The sequence below is a fragment of the Styela clava genome, chromosome 11, assembly GCF_964204865.1.
Source record: "Styela clava chromosome 11, kaStyClav1.hap1.2, whole genome shotgun sequence".
Classification (NCBI taxonomy): Eukaryota; Metazoa; Chordata; class Ascidiacea; order Stolidobranchia; family Styelidae; genus Styela; species Styela clava.
The window spans coordinates 13,347,713-13,362,759 of NC_135260.1; the positions used below are offsets into that span (position 1 = coordinate 13,347,713).

General features: G+C 36.5%; 2 protein-coding genes and 1 long non-coding RNA gene across 3 annotated transcripts in view; 2 read left to right on the top strand and 1 right to left on the bottom strand.

Annotated features, from left to right (window-relative positions):
• Nucleotides 1-6,864, top strand: part of LOC144429824 (uncharacterized) — a 100,614-nt gene extending 93,750 nt beyond the window's left edge. The window contains exon 3 of the long non-coding RNA XR_013479092.1: nt 6,745-6,864. This is a non-coding gene — a long non-coding RNA (uncharacterized LOC144429824). The remainder of the gene's footprint in view (nt 1-6,744) is intronic.
• Nucleotides 6,865-6,947: 83 nt separating this feature from the next.
• LOC120347746 (putative apolipoprotein(a)-like protein 2) lies at nt 6,948-8,345 on the top strand. Its single transcript, XM_078117788.1, has 3 exons — nt 6,948-7,048; nt 7,991-8,118; nt 8,241-8,345. Exons 1-3 carry the CDS (start codon nt 6,987-6,989, stop codon nt 8,243-8,245), a joined length of 195 nt encoding a protein of 64 aa, XP_077973914.1. The 5' UTR covers nt 6,948-6,986; the 3' UTR covers nt 8,246-8,345.
• A 3,170-nt stretch (nt 8,346-11,515) lies between these two features.
• LOC120347058 (bone morphogenetic protein 1-like) overlaps nt 11,516-15,047 on the bottom strand; it is a 33,024-nt gene continuing 29,492 nt past the window's right edge. Inside the window, exons 20-22 of the mRNA XM_078117668.1 lie at nt 13,910-14,064; nt 12,829-12,924; nt 11,516-12,618 (exon numbers count right to left, since the gene is read on the bottom strand). Coding sequence (XP_077973794.1) covers nt 12,469-12,618; nt 12,829-12,924; nt 13,910-14,064 — 401 coding nt within the window. The 3' untranslated portion in view covers nt 11,516-12,468. The remainder of the gene's footprint in view (nt 12,619-12,828; nt 12,925-13,909; nt 14,065-15,047) is intronic.

Below are 15,047 nucleotides of genomic sequence, written 5' to 3' on the forward strand. Positions count from 1 at the left end.
CTCACTTTTTCTATGTGTCCCACCTATCCAATTTACCGGCCTAATTGTCCCGCTTGTCCTATTCCCTACCCCACTTGTCGGACGTATCTCACTTGTTCTACAAGCCCGGCTTATCCCACGTGTCCCGCTTGCCCCACTTATCCTACATACATGGAACAAATGAGACACGACAAATATCAATTTAATATGTTCTGGAATACCTGTTCGTCAATCTGAAATAATGATAACTATAAATATAGTTTGCAGAAAACTATTTCATCCTGTCTGTCTCCTACAATCCAGATGATAAATAAATATTATCGGAATATTCTTATACAAGTGATTACAATAGTTTAATCATGTACAAATCACCTATACGCCAATTTTCATCACCTTGGGACAAGTATGACATCGTAACCCGAAAAATCTGGGTAATACAACTAGGTTCATTACTCACGAATCCACGATTTGTGATATCGTTAACACTAGGCTCCTATTTATTTGTTCTCATATCCACAACCCTGACGTTCATGGTGCAACTCATTTTCGGTCATACTGATTTCAAGCACTATAAGCTTCTCAGCAATATATTCAAGTTCATACTTGATCCCTTCTGTACAACTTCTGTAGCACATCATTCCGCTCTTGTTACTATTTTCCTATTCGTGGCCACTTATCCTGTCATCATACTCACATATTTAACCGATTTTTAAAATTTCGAAATAGATAAATTATATCAATTCAAAGCAAAATTGAGACTAATATGATGGTAACTACTATGTACACAGCTTACAAGTCAAAAAAGAAACCTCAAACTAATTACACAATCAGCACTTCAGAACCCACTCTCCTACCAAAACGTACTTCACATATATGATATATATTGTAATATGCGTCCTTCCGTGAATTACTTTCTCTCTTTACTCTCCACCTACCTACGCGAAGAGAAGCTTCAATCAAATATAGAAAATAATGGTACCTTACGAAGACATATATATAACTTAAATCAAAGTTTGGGATCGGACTCTGCTTCCAGCGTCATCTAAGGTCAGCTCGGTTCATTGAAGTGGCTGTAATCGATCTCTGCTGATTCAAACCCTACAAATAATGCCATGAAAACTAAGCCGATTTTATGTAAATGTTAATTTTTGTTTACCTTTAAAATAGACAAAAATACAGATATAGAGAGAGCTGATAGAAAATAAAGAAAGTATATTATGCACTGTGTATGAACATCTCAAATCGATTGGTGACTCAAAGGCAAATGAGCTCAATAGAGTCTCTGGTGTATCATAGCTAGTAAAAGCAGGAAAAACGGTTTTAATGGATTTATTTGACATAGGTCCCGTGTCTCAGCGTTCAGCTTTTGTTTGATAAAATTCCACTCATCTCTAGTTCCACAGAGAAACAAATTGGTCAGATTGAACGAGAATGAAAAACATCGTTTTTCTCTGAAACATGCAGAAGTCTTCGTAGCTTCATGCGTGGGTGAGCGTAGTCAGCTTTACTCTGCAACGTCATGCATTAGTGAGCATAATCAGTTTTACTTTGTAACATCATGCATGAGTGAGCGTATTCAGTTTTACTTTGTAACATCATGCATGGGTGAGCGTAGTCAGTTTTACTTTGTAACATCTTGCATGGGTGAGCGTAGTCAGTTTTACTTTGTAACATCTTGACCGTAGTCAGTTTTACTTTGTAACTTGATGCATGGGTGAGCGTAGTCAGTTTTACTTTGTAACGTCATGAATGGGTGACCGTAGTCAGTTTTACTTTGTAACGTCATGCATGAGTGAGCGGAATCAGTTTTACTTTGTAATGGTATGCATGAATGCAAAGTACAGTTGTACTTTGTAACTTAATGCATGGGTGAGCGTAGTCAGGTCTACTTTGTAACTTAATGCATGGATGAGCGTAGTCAGGTCTACTTTGTAACTTAATGCATGGGTGAGCGTAGTCAGGTCTACTTTGTAACTTAATGCATGGGTGAGCGTAGTCAGGTCTACTTTGTAACGTCATGAATGGATGACCGTAGTCAGTTTTACTTTGTAACATCATGCATGAGTGAGCGTATTCAGTTTTACTTTGTAACATCATGCATGGGTGAGCGTAGTCAGTTTTACTTTGTAACATCTTGCATGGGTGAGCGTATTCAGTTTTACTTTGTAACATCATCCATGGGTGAGCGTAGTCAGATTTACTTTGTAACATCTTGACCGTAGTCAGTTTTACTTTGTAACTTGATGCATGGGTGAGCGTAGTCAGTTTTACTTTGTAACGTCATGAATGGGTGACCGTAGTCAGTTTTACTTTGTAACGTCATGCATGAGTGAGCGGAATCAGTTTTACTTTGTAATGGTATGCATGAATGCACGTATTCAGTTGTACTTTGTAACTTAATGCATGGGTGAGCGTAGTCAGGTCTACTTTGTAACTTAATGCATGGGTGAGCGTAGTCAGGTCTACTTTGTAACGTCATGAATGGGTGACCGTAGTCAGTTTTACTTTGTAACTTAATGCATGGGTGAGCGTAGTCAGTTTTACTTTGTAACATCTTGCATGGGTGAGCGTAGTCAGTTTTACTTTGTAACGTCATGCATAGAGAATTTTCTTTCTAAGGTCACTTTGGCCAAGATCTTGCTATTTAAACCAAAAACGTGACAATTTATACCAGCCAATCCTTAGTTTCGTCACACAGTTTTGTACAAGCTAATACAACAGAGTGTGTCAATATGTTATGTAGAATATAAGCGACTTAGTATTAATTATGAGGCTCTACAAGAAGCCTAAAACGTGTTGGGCGGTGACATTTCGGGCTATTAACTTCTTTTGATGTATCTCTGCCAGGTTTCACGATAATTAACAACTTCACCACTTTGAATATGTAAATGTGATGAATGACGGCAAACCCAACAGGCAGGTTATTAAGGGCATGACACGGCTTGTTAAAATTTAGAAAACTGTTATCCCCGACAAAAAACCATCAGTAGCCCAATTAGTAAATCATTTTTAAACTGCCAATTAAGGTTATTGTTTACTATTTGAGATTCCAGCCTACATATACGAATGCTGTTAATCATGTTTTGTCGACGCACGATTGAATCATCTCATTGGCATACACGACCAGTATAACCCATGGAAGTTGGTCGCAAGATAGTAAAGTTCAGTGTGGCGATCGGGTCGTGAATAAAGCGCCGTTAGGTTAGGTACCGAATAGATTAGCACCGTAGGTCAAAGATAGGTAAGTTGTGGCAGATAGGGCAGTGGGTCCGAGGATAGGAGGTTGAGAAGAGAGAGGTTGCGGGAGATAAAGCGGTGGTTCGAGAATGCGAAAGTTGGGGAGATAGAGCAGTGGGTCGAGGATAGGGAGATAGCGTAGTGGGAAGAGGATAGGAAGGTTGAGAGAGATAGGGCAGTGGGTCGAGGATAGGAAAGTTGAGGGAGGTCGGGCAGTGGGTCGAGGATAGGGAGATAGCGTAGTGGGTCGAGGATAGGAAGGTTGAGGGAGATAGGGCAGTGGGTCGAGGATAAGGAGATAGCGTAGTGGGTCGAGGATAGGAAGGTTGAGGGAGATAGGGCAGTGGGTCGAGAATAGGAAAGTTCAGGTAGGTCGGGCAGTGGGTCGCTCGAGTATAGGTAAGTAGATGGAGATAGGGCAGTGGGTCGAGGACAGTTTCAAGTGTCTTTAACGGAGTCCTGAGGCTCCGTACGGAGCACTTTGAGAACACAAAGTCTACGTAGTAGGATACAAATGGTTTTGCGAGTTTAGGACTTATATTTACCAAAACACAATTAAAATCTAACAAATAACACGCGAAAACTGACAAAACGAGGTAATATCTTAACCACGAAAGACTGTCTGAATGGCAAAAGTATCTGAGCGCTTTTGAAACGTTTATTGTTACTTCAATTTTGCACTTATGCTGATTGGCCAATGTTACGGCAGTAAATACGGAAGTATATACTCGGGGAAACATTCATAATTATAATCAGAGATTTATAAAGTTGTTATACATAAATACGCTGCACAGACGCGATGCTCATATTTATGGAAAATTTAAATTGTTTCGCCACCCAGAGCAGAGGGCTTCGCGACCCAAATTTGGGTCGCGACTCCGTAGTTGCGGACCCCTGCTCTAGAACACTGGTTCTGAACAGGAACATTTAAAGGTGGGCCACAGACCTATTAAAAATTGCTAGAGTTGCTGATAAAGTTAGTTAAATTTGATGGTAGTAGCAACGGATGATGCTGTTTTTTGTTACAGGGTGGTAATTTCCACCTAATTATTATTAAAGTGAAAGTGTCAATTTTCGCAGAATTTTTTATATGTTTTTCGTTAAATTTTCCCCCAGCATGAAAAAGTTAGTGGACTACAGAATTATTGTGCAGCAAAAATGTGCCACAAATGAAAAAAGGTTTAGAACCATTGCTCTAGATTTTAGAATATATATGTTATATAATTTAAACTATCCTCATGATGTTGGAGACAGACTTGTATACGCTGCGCAAAATTGTCTTGGTTTTGTGGTCTTGGTTCATTGGTTTTATGCTGAAGTGCACTTCCTGCTACCTGGGCATGTCAATAGCAAAAATATTGTTTACAGAAAGGGGCACATTGGGAAGTCTTACAGAGAACGCCACACCCAGTGCGCGGCATGTGTAGACATTTGTGTACGTAATGTTCCGTACGAATATGGAAACGAATATCGAACGGTGAATATGGAACATTATGTGATGGTGCTGGAAAAGTGCTGAACAATATTTAAACAACATTGATGATTAGGATTAGTGATGAAGATTAGTGGTTTCAGCAAAAAGTTCTGTAAAAAAAATTAGATAAATTTTCTCAAATTTCGAAGAAGTAATTGGGAAATTTAAGGGTTCGGTTTTTTAGGTAACTCTGTATTTCGTTTTTTCTTTTCGAAGTATTTTATTATTTTGACCTATATATTTAATACAATATATCGCTTCATACAGAGTCATTTTCATATTTTAACTCTTCAGGCCACAATTCAACTTACCTGCGACCAGTCCACATTTTCTTTGATGTCAAACCCCATTTGTCATGAATGATCGAGGTTGATTGACTATGGGCATCTATACCCACAGTTATATACACTAATACAAATAGGCTACATATCAACAATTATTTTGCAGTTTATACAACCTTCCTCTAGCACACTTTCAGAATCATATCGGCTGATGCAAGTCATTCCATATTGATATCAGTCGGGATAGAAAATGGCGTTTCCAAAGATACTTCATCATGATTTCTATAGCTTTGTTTACAATCCTCTTCCATGTACTCGTATATATTTGTACATTTTCTATGTGTACTTTACAGTTGTAAAATTTTGGGTATTTTATAGAATAGAAATGGCTAAATATAATTCAGAAATAAAATAAATTCACTCCGAAAATTGCGCCTTTTGAAATTGAAGATTTAAAAAAAGTTAGAAACAGTCAGGAATTCGTATCACAACGGACTCAAATATTTTACTATGCTTTGGAATGAATATCAAAACAGGAGAAATGCCCATAAAATTAATTAAACGAAAACGAGTGAAACGACGTCATGGATATACATTGTCAAACACCGGAACATAATGACGGTATGCAACTGAAACGAATGAGATTTATAGAAATGATGAGAGATATCACAAAGTGTGGGGTCAAATTATGGTGTTTCCGTAGAATTATTCTAAAAAAGTATTTAATATTTATTCCATTCTAAGAGAGCAGTGTCCGAAGATGGGTACGAATGTACAATGACTAACAATGAGACAGTACCGGTAGCCTACGGTGTCTACAAATGCCGTTTCTAATTTGTGCCATTTTAGGGCATTTGTCTCACATATACCAAATGTCCCACTATTCCAACTGTTACCATATAGATTATAGAATATATATATATATATAGAGAGAGAGAGAGAGAGAGACAGAGAGAGAAAGAGAGAGATTGTATTTCACAAATAATGTCAACACTATAAAACATTTGAAGCAACTGAAACAAAAAATAATAATCCAAAATAATTGGATATCACCATTTGTGAGGGTCGGCATACAAGACCGGTTAGGTCACCGTGGTTTCTGACCCATGCTGTATATAAGAAATCAGATAGCATTGGCGATGAAATATGGATAAAAATAGAAATAAAATGTATATGTGCGAGTCGGCAATTCAATATTCTAAATTTAATAATGCAAGTCGTAGTGTTAAAAAGGTCACATGAAGGTTTTGAGTGTGGAAAGGTACAAGGAATCAGAACAAACGTCAATATATATATATTTAATCTGTGTTTTTCTGTTTCTTGAATTGAATTGGTTTAGCCGGTTCGACATTTGGCTCATTGCATAAGCGTTCGGCAAACGATCATCACCGAGGCGCAAACTGTCTTGCGCTACGCGTGAGATGAGAATTCGTAGTGATGTGAGGATATGCAAAATATTTCTGGACTTCTCGCTGCTCAGTGGGGCTAACGCATGTCGGCTTTCTCCACCATTACGTGGATACATAAAACCGATTAACCAGTTCCATTCTTATTTGGAAAGACATTGAGGCGAAGCCGTGTTTTTTTATTCTTACCCCCGAAAATAAATTTAAAACGCTATTTAATGATGGCTCAATACCTTTTAACATGGCTCATTGTAAAATGAATATAAAGTCAAACTAATATTTTATCTTACCTGTAATTGTTCTTGCATTTTCTTGGTCATGGGCTGACTACGCCTTATATGCTCACTTCCACTTACTTTAATTTTAGCTGCAAATCGCAGTTCTAGAAGAAAAGGTGACCAAATTCCAGAACAAGATGGACGCACTAATGGTTAGTAATATAAGCTCTGTTAGTTGCTCAGTATGGTTTTCTCAATATCTAGTTTAGAGAACTAGTTCTAATAAAGTTCTATGAGATAAACAAATTAAGTCGGTGTGATGTCAAAAATCAAACTTAATTCCGCAGGATGATACCTTGGCAAAGGCAAGAAATACAGAGGATTAATAGCAATGACTGTAAGTGGAAAAATCTGTCAAAGATGGGACCGTCAAACTCCACACCAACATTCTCGGTAAAATGGGAAACCAACATTAGCTCTGGTAGTCGTCGAAAAATAATAATAATTATTATATATATATTGCTCATCACTCTAGACTAGTCTGAATGCATGGATGGACGGACATAAGTCTCAAAGCCATAAGGTAGAATAATGAAATTGATTAAGAATAGTGTCCCATGCCAAAAGAAATAGTAGTGCGGCACGAAAAAACCATGTCAAAGTCATTCTTCTGGCAGAGGTAGTCGCCTAAGCACAAAATTATATTTAAGGTAAACAAACTTAAGGTTATGTAAAATATTTTTACTACTAATAATATGTTAATTTTTGAAACACGGTCTGTCGCGCAATGGCGATACGGGGAGTACCAGTACGGAACCACGTTTGTTTTAATTTATCTTCATCAACAGACCACAACTGGTCTGAAAATGAATACCCAGGCAATCAATCCCAAACATGAGCGTAAATGGCGAATCTGACCCAATTGCTTATTTGAAACATAATATGTGACGTTAAGGAATATAAAAATTTTCTTTACATCGAAAAATAAAATGTATCCAGGAAAATATGATTAAACCAAGCGATTGGATAATTACTGCTAGTGGTGAATTCGAAATTTTAAAAAAGAGTTCTTTTGTATCGACTCACTAACAACAGGTTCCCTCATTTAAAAAAAATGTAGGATGGGTTTGGAATTACAAATGTCTATTTATTCATCTTTAGCAATGTGTTTATGGTTGATTTCACAATGTATGTGAATTCGAATATTGCATTCAGCTATTGTTAGTTATTCAAAGCATGTCCTGGCCCAAACAGCCCGGCACAAATTGATATTACTGCTATGGCTTACTCCAAGTCAGATTTTGCAGTTCAGAGTAGACTGTAATTCTAATTGTTCAACACGTGTAGGTAAAAAAATTCAAACTTGGACTAAAAATTAAATTTAACCGCATTCAGAACAAAAGACAACTATCCTCACTCAGGACTAGATGCAAACTTTTGTCGTAATCCAGACAACGAGGCGAGACCATGGTGCTACACTACGGATTCAGAAAAGAGATGGGAGTTTTGCGAGATACCAAGTTGTAAGTAATAATTTAGTTGAAAAGACACAAAATACAACACAGCCCAATGCATACAAAAATACCTCTGCAAAACGAATTTTTCATTTTCATCTATTTTAATTTAATATATATTATTTATTTAGGTTAAGAATAAGAACGAAAATGAAAGATACTCATCAAAGATCAAAAGGATTAATATTCAATAATCGGAAAATTCTATAAAAACAAAAAAGTTTAGAATCGAGTGAATAACAAAATATGACGATATCATCTCAAATTCATTGTTTGTATTTCATGATTTACAGGAGCGGTTGTTCAGTACGTGGCTGCATATTCTAATTCCCGATTGTATAAGTTGTCATACTATATTAAGCATTGTAACATTTACGGCTACCTCTTACTAAACTATAAAAACAGGGAGAAACATACACGATTATATGGTATCACGGAGACTTCCAGATAGATAGACTTTCCCATATTTAATAAGGTTGCTGTTTGTTTTACTCTCAATTAGTAAGTGCGTAGAAGCAGACTGGGCAAGGGTTACAAAACTTACTTCGTGAAAGACCTGAGGAATACGGAGATTTACGTAGTGGGTTGGATCACTCAGGGGGTTTCAGAATACTGAAAAAGTCTTTAATAACGAGTTTTCTAGCCTGATTTCGTTACCCCTCAGCTTTCACATTTTCTACCCGCTGCCATATCTGCCTCAACCTTCCTATCCCTATCCCCTACACACTGCCATATCCCCATCATCCTTCCTACCCATTGCCCAATTCTTCCTAGATTTTCTTCCCCACCGCTCTCAGCATCCCTATCTCCAACCCTCAGCCTTCATATCTTCGACCCACTACCATATCCCCCTCAATCTTTCTATACTCGACCCACTGCCATATCCCCCTCATACTTCCTGTCCTCAACCCACTGCTCTCTCTCTAATATTCTTACAATGCTACCTCCGACTCCGTCTCGAATATAGCTGCGCCCTGCCAACGCTCTACAGGCGCAACTATACCAATGAGGTTATTGAAGCGTACAAGTTAATATCATGATTAGATTTAAGTATGAAAAAGATTCATAGCTCCAGTGAGTGCAAATAATGACTAATCAAAAATGTTTGAAATCTTGGAATGGCGTCTTATTTACATGATTTTTCAAGCCATTTAAGCTGCATTTTTCATAAAGTTTTGAATGAATGTGAGATTGAATCGCCAACCCTTGTAGGCGTATTGTCTGAAATCCCAAATGGTAATTCACCACCATAAGTGGTAGCTTAAAAATTTTACTCTGCTAAGTTGCTGGAGCCTTAGATTCCATTCGACTCAAACGTGTGTATTCGGATTAAAATTCAAAAATATGTTATTTCTTTCAGTATTGGTCAACCGGAATGAGGTTTTAAATGGGTGTTGGCATGACGTAGCACTGGGAGGAAAATAAAATTTTCATATTTGACGAACAAAGCTTTACTGCTACCGCAATCAGTAGCTCAAATAGGCGTGTGTAAAACTTTCGTTAATCTCATTCTAAGATGAATTTACCATGCAATATATAGCATAGGAAAGCCAACTTCCGCCGATAAATTCTGGTTGGAAAACCGCACAAATGGTAACCAAATACCTATTTAATTTTTTAGAGGCAATTGATGCGTGCGTATTAAAATTCTTCTATATTTATAGTTATACTGCTCAATAAAATGACCCAATATATTTATAAACCGGGTGGATAGGAGGCAACAAAAATAGATAAATTCAAAAAAATACTATAACCAAATGCAACTATATAGGTGACCGTACATTTGAACCCACGTGTATATTCGCGGGTCCAATCTATATGCGGGTGCTTAAACCCATGGGTTAGGGTTAGTATGGGTTCAAATATCCGTAAAACAACAAAAGTTTCCATAGATGCAATAGTATGCAGGTGCAATTGTCGTGGGTTCAAATGTAATGGAACCTACTATATATATTATAAGAAGTGAAATAGGTTTGGTTGCTGCATCATTGGTGGGCAAATTATGGCCCGTGGGCAGGATGCGGATCACCGAAGTGTTTTATCCGGCCCATTTGTTGTGCCTGCCAAAATTACGACTATAGTTTTTATGAATATAAATTGCCGTTGAAAAAATCGATAAAGTAACGGCTTTGTTGGCTAAAATTGATACTGTGACTCCCCGCGAGTTATCCGCGCCTGAAAATAATGTAATATTAATTTCTGTCTGATACATCAATTCCAGTAATTAAATCCAATTATTATGTCTGTACTCACGTCTCTTTCTAATCTTCCAACTTTATTTAAACCTAAAGCATCTCCTGCAACAAATACCTATTGTATGTACATCAGTGAAACAAGCAGGAAGGCAAATGTTATCGACGCTAATTATTTGTATATAATATGTTTTACTCATATTGAGTTTTAAACCTCCGGTCCAGTAACCAAGTTCAATATATGTGAGTATCCAAATTAGGAAAGTCATTGACCACCCCTGCGTGACACTCTATTGGCTTTTTACTGATCCTCGTGTCAGATGTTGCAGGTCGAGGGGAGTGCAGCAAAAATGCACAATAGGTGAACTAGGTGCAGTTGTTGCGTAATGCGATCATTTTTACATATCCTTGATGTTGGGTGATTTTTCTTTTGCTACTCGTAAGTCAGTTCGTTTACTCGGAACCTGCAAAGTCGAAGTTGGCTTGTTTCTACTAGAGTTCAAATTTTCAATCTGCCCGGAGTCGGAATTTCATACTTTCAATGATGCTTATAAAAGTAAACATTTTTTTCAGAAACTCAAAAAGCATTAACTTTACTAAGCCTTCTTAACAGCCTTTTGAAGAAGGATTGTATACGATAGCAAGTTTTCGTTGTCAAATTTTAATTACAACCATTACAACTATTACAAAAAAGACGTATAGGCTACAACGTTTCGTTGGCCATTTCATTACTTTGCAATGTCTATGGTAAATTTTCTGCATATATATATATATATGAATTTGAAATAACATCTCACTTCTGATAAACATTGCAAAGCAGTAAATTTGCCATTTGAGTTTTTTGTATGCTTGAATAATATACACTATACAGCATTGCCAAAACATAAATATTGGTGTATTTCCACCAGTCGAATAACGTCTGGGATTAGAGTTCAATCATAATTGGTAACCCCTGTTACGTAGTGGGCCCTATGCAGAATACAAGCACGTGACCTGTTTTAGGACTGTACCACCTCTTTCTTGGTCGGATAGCTATCGAGGTTGGTTTGGTTTTTCACGCTCTCTATTTTTATATATATATTCATTATATCCGTGCTATTCTGCTGGATAATAAAGTACTTTCTTTTCTCGCGTTTACCCTTTCGGATTCATTTCTGCCGCAAGTAAAATATCCACTCTAAATTATTAAAACCTACAATATATAAGAATGCGTATTTTGGACAACGTTTTTATTAAAAATGATCACTCGATTCGACACAATCAACAGCATATACAAAAGCAATGGGGGAAAGCTTCGAGCCATGGTAGCCTACAAGAATAGGCAGACGGAGGAGATAGCAGGTAAGGTTTATTGTGAGCGATGTTGAGCATTTACCAGTAGCTCAGAAATAAACAAAGCCAAGCTTTGGGGTGTCATGGAATTCAATACTGTTCCATGTATTACCAAAAATTCTTGCATCAACTGACATCTCTTGCAACAATAAGCCTGTCATGAAACTCGGATATCAATTCACGTATGTATGACCGAAGATTCTTGTATGAATTGAAATCGTTTGCAAAAATTAGCCTGTATGTAGCGGATAGAAATTCAAAACTTGCTTGTGAGTACACTAATCATTCCGTTTTAAAATAAATGCTGCCGGCAAGTTTGAGCATGCTTGATTAAAATTGTAGCAATTTGAAAACCAAATCTAAAGCCATATTACTTTACAAATGCAGGGTCGATGTACCTTTAACTTCTTGACCCGTTTTAACAGTATCGTCGTAATATCGATGACCATTCAAAACGTTTTCTTTTCGATGCGCCCTGGGGGCTCAGAGTAATAAACTCTGGAGCGTGATCGAATACAAAAATGGAGCTATTGATTGATATAAAAACAAAGAGAATGGAATAGAATAATAAAATGCAACATTTCAGATTCTCAATATAATAGTATGAAAACTTTAAAGAGTTATCATCGTAAAAAAAAAATAATTACAAAAAAGTGTAGCTGAAAACGTTACACTGAATGAAACATAAAAACTGCAACGTTGTGTTCCCACAGCTCGCCAACGAATGATTGTTAATAGACGTCAGAAAGATCCGCCCGACTGGTGTTCGACTCGAAGACGACCCACACCTGTATTAGCTTCTGATGCACGATAGCCCATTCTTGCACGAGGTTCATCAAATTCTACGACCTGTACTTGAAGATTCAGAAATGTCTTCATATGATGAACTTGAATACCTTGCGTGAAATCCTTTCTTATTGATTGTGTCGTCAGAATGGAAACGTAACAATAACGAACCGGAAGTAGACATTATTGTGCTCAGAGCCTGAAAGAGGGAAAGCGATTAAATATCAGATAAAATTTCATAAAAACAATCTTTTTAGGAACTGGTGATTTAGAAAAAATAAATATTCAAAAGTGTAATATATGCACGTTAAAGTTTTTGGAAGTTTTTTTGTACACTAAAGACACACTTCGATTGAATAAGAGCAAAGTCGTTATATAGCGTTTGACAAAAGCTATATTTTGTCATTACCTTTGATCCACAATATCGACCAAATCTAGTCGCAGAATCATCTTCTCCGTCATAAACTTCAACAAAATCATAACTGCAATCTGTCTCCTCTTCAACCTAATAAATAAAACATTTGGTAAGAGTGGATACCTAGAAACATGACAGTGCGAAAACTCTGAAGAAAAATAGCACAGGATCCCCTCGAAAGTGCTGTACCCAATAATGGTAGATGCAAATAACGACCGGATATTTACATATAGCCGGCAAATATTTTGGTTATATACGAATTTATATCAAGTTTTCGCAATTTTCTGACGTGCACCATCACACCCAGTGTGAAAGATTCAAATAGCATAACATAAGAATTGATCTTTTTCGCTGTGACAGGTTTGGATATCCGCCTGAATATTTGTGGGGACCTTGTTGGAAACAAGAAACAAATTATAACAAATTTAATAAGTTTCCTAAAGAAAAAAACGATGCAAATTCAAAGTATCAGTTGGAACAAAGGAACCATGAAAACAAAACACTTTTCCTGTTTACAGTAAATACAATATCATTGATTTACAAGTTGTGGCAACAAAATAGTTTGCTCGTTGTTTTTTTTTGTAATTCAGTTAAATATATTTTGAGTTTGAGTTGTTTTAGAACAATTTTTAAACCAAATTATACATATAATTATGATAAATATTTCATTTCAAGGAAGTTTTTAAGCAAATTTACTATTAAAATATAGGAAGAGACAGCGAGTGAAAGTACTCAAACGAAAATAAAATAATGTCTTCAGTAATTCTTCTTTGAATAAAAAAAAATAACTACAAGATAAAGAAAACACAAAGTCAGAAAGAAACAAGGGGATAACTGGCCTAGATGATAAATTCATTCAATTTTTCGTTAGTATAAAGTGATTCATTGGGCAGCGATAAAAAAAAATTTCAGATTGTATGAAAAACGAAATTCACTACAACATGGCAAAATATCATACATAAAGCAGAAATTTAAACTTGCAATTTTTTAATTTAAATTTTCAAAAGTATCGATACCAATACCCTCGCCGATTTAACTACAGATATAAATACTTGTAATCAGAATGTAAACCTACCTCAAAAGCTGTAAAAGTAAGTCGGACAACAAGTCCAGTATCTGCTGTTATAATCCAGTCACATTCCTGTCCACTAATATAATTATTATCTCCATATTGTGGATGAGAAAACAAATCTTTCGAACGTGTGCTCGCGTTTAAATTTCCACCGCAAACTGAAAAAGTAAGAAGATTTTAATTATAAAACGAAATCGCACAGCTGGCCTATCGACTTTTCAGTATTTAATGCTACCTAAGTAGTTATTTAATTCCAGCTGCATGTTAGATTCATATAGAGAAAAAGTTAAGGAACCATCGAAAATGACTGACAGAGGGGATGCTCATCTTAAACGTTCTCCCATCATGAGAAAAAATTAGTTTGATTGCCGATGGATGCTAATAATGAACATATTTGCATAAAACAAAATAAAATTTCAAGGCAGAGTAATCTTGGAGTTATCCTAACTTCAATGTTATCATTGCAAAATTATGATCTTGTCTTCCTAGTTCCGTTCAACTCAATTGTTCAGTTAATAATATATACGGGCTTAATTAACTGTTCTTCTTCTAAAAACATCAGAACAAAGAGATGAAAACTGTTTCTCCAATCGCTAGATGCGATGGTGATGTGATGGTATGTGATGGTATATAGTAGACTTAGAGTGCTTCAAATGACAGGGCCTCTGCTTATACTAATTTTGATTTAGAGTGTAGTCCAAATGTTGGAAACGACTTAAACTTACCGACTGGAAAACGAGATATATCTATTTATTTTTATGTTAGGATGAAAACGTTTTTAAACGACAGTGCTGTCAATTTGTTCGCACTTTTAACGCCATAAAGTTTATTTTAGATTAAGATGTGCATGCAGGCGCAACGCACTAGTTTTAAAGTCGTTTTCCCAGCATCGATCATTTTGCCCGCCGCCAGGAAGTACCAGTTTTTTGTAGCAAAAACAAATATGACAATTTGTAAACATTATCTTTTTTAAATTTTCAGCATACCACTGTTAAGTGCCAGAATTCTTACTCAGTCAAACGTGGAGGATCAAATATTAGGCGACCTCAGATAAGGTCATGCGTGATTTCAATGGCATGACATACAAGGAAAGCAGTGCAGCTGAAAAATTAATCGTGACTATACGACCATGGAAAGTTGT

Coding starts and splice junctions, on each gene's coding strand:
- LOC120347746 (XM_078117788.1), top strand. CDS start 6,987: ATGACTGTAAGTGGAAAAATCTGTCAAAGATGGGACCGTCAAACTCCA. Junction 7,049..7,990: donor ACTCCACACCAACATTCTCG/GTAAAATGGGAA, acceptor AACCGCATTCAG/AACAAAAGACAACTATCCTC.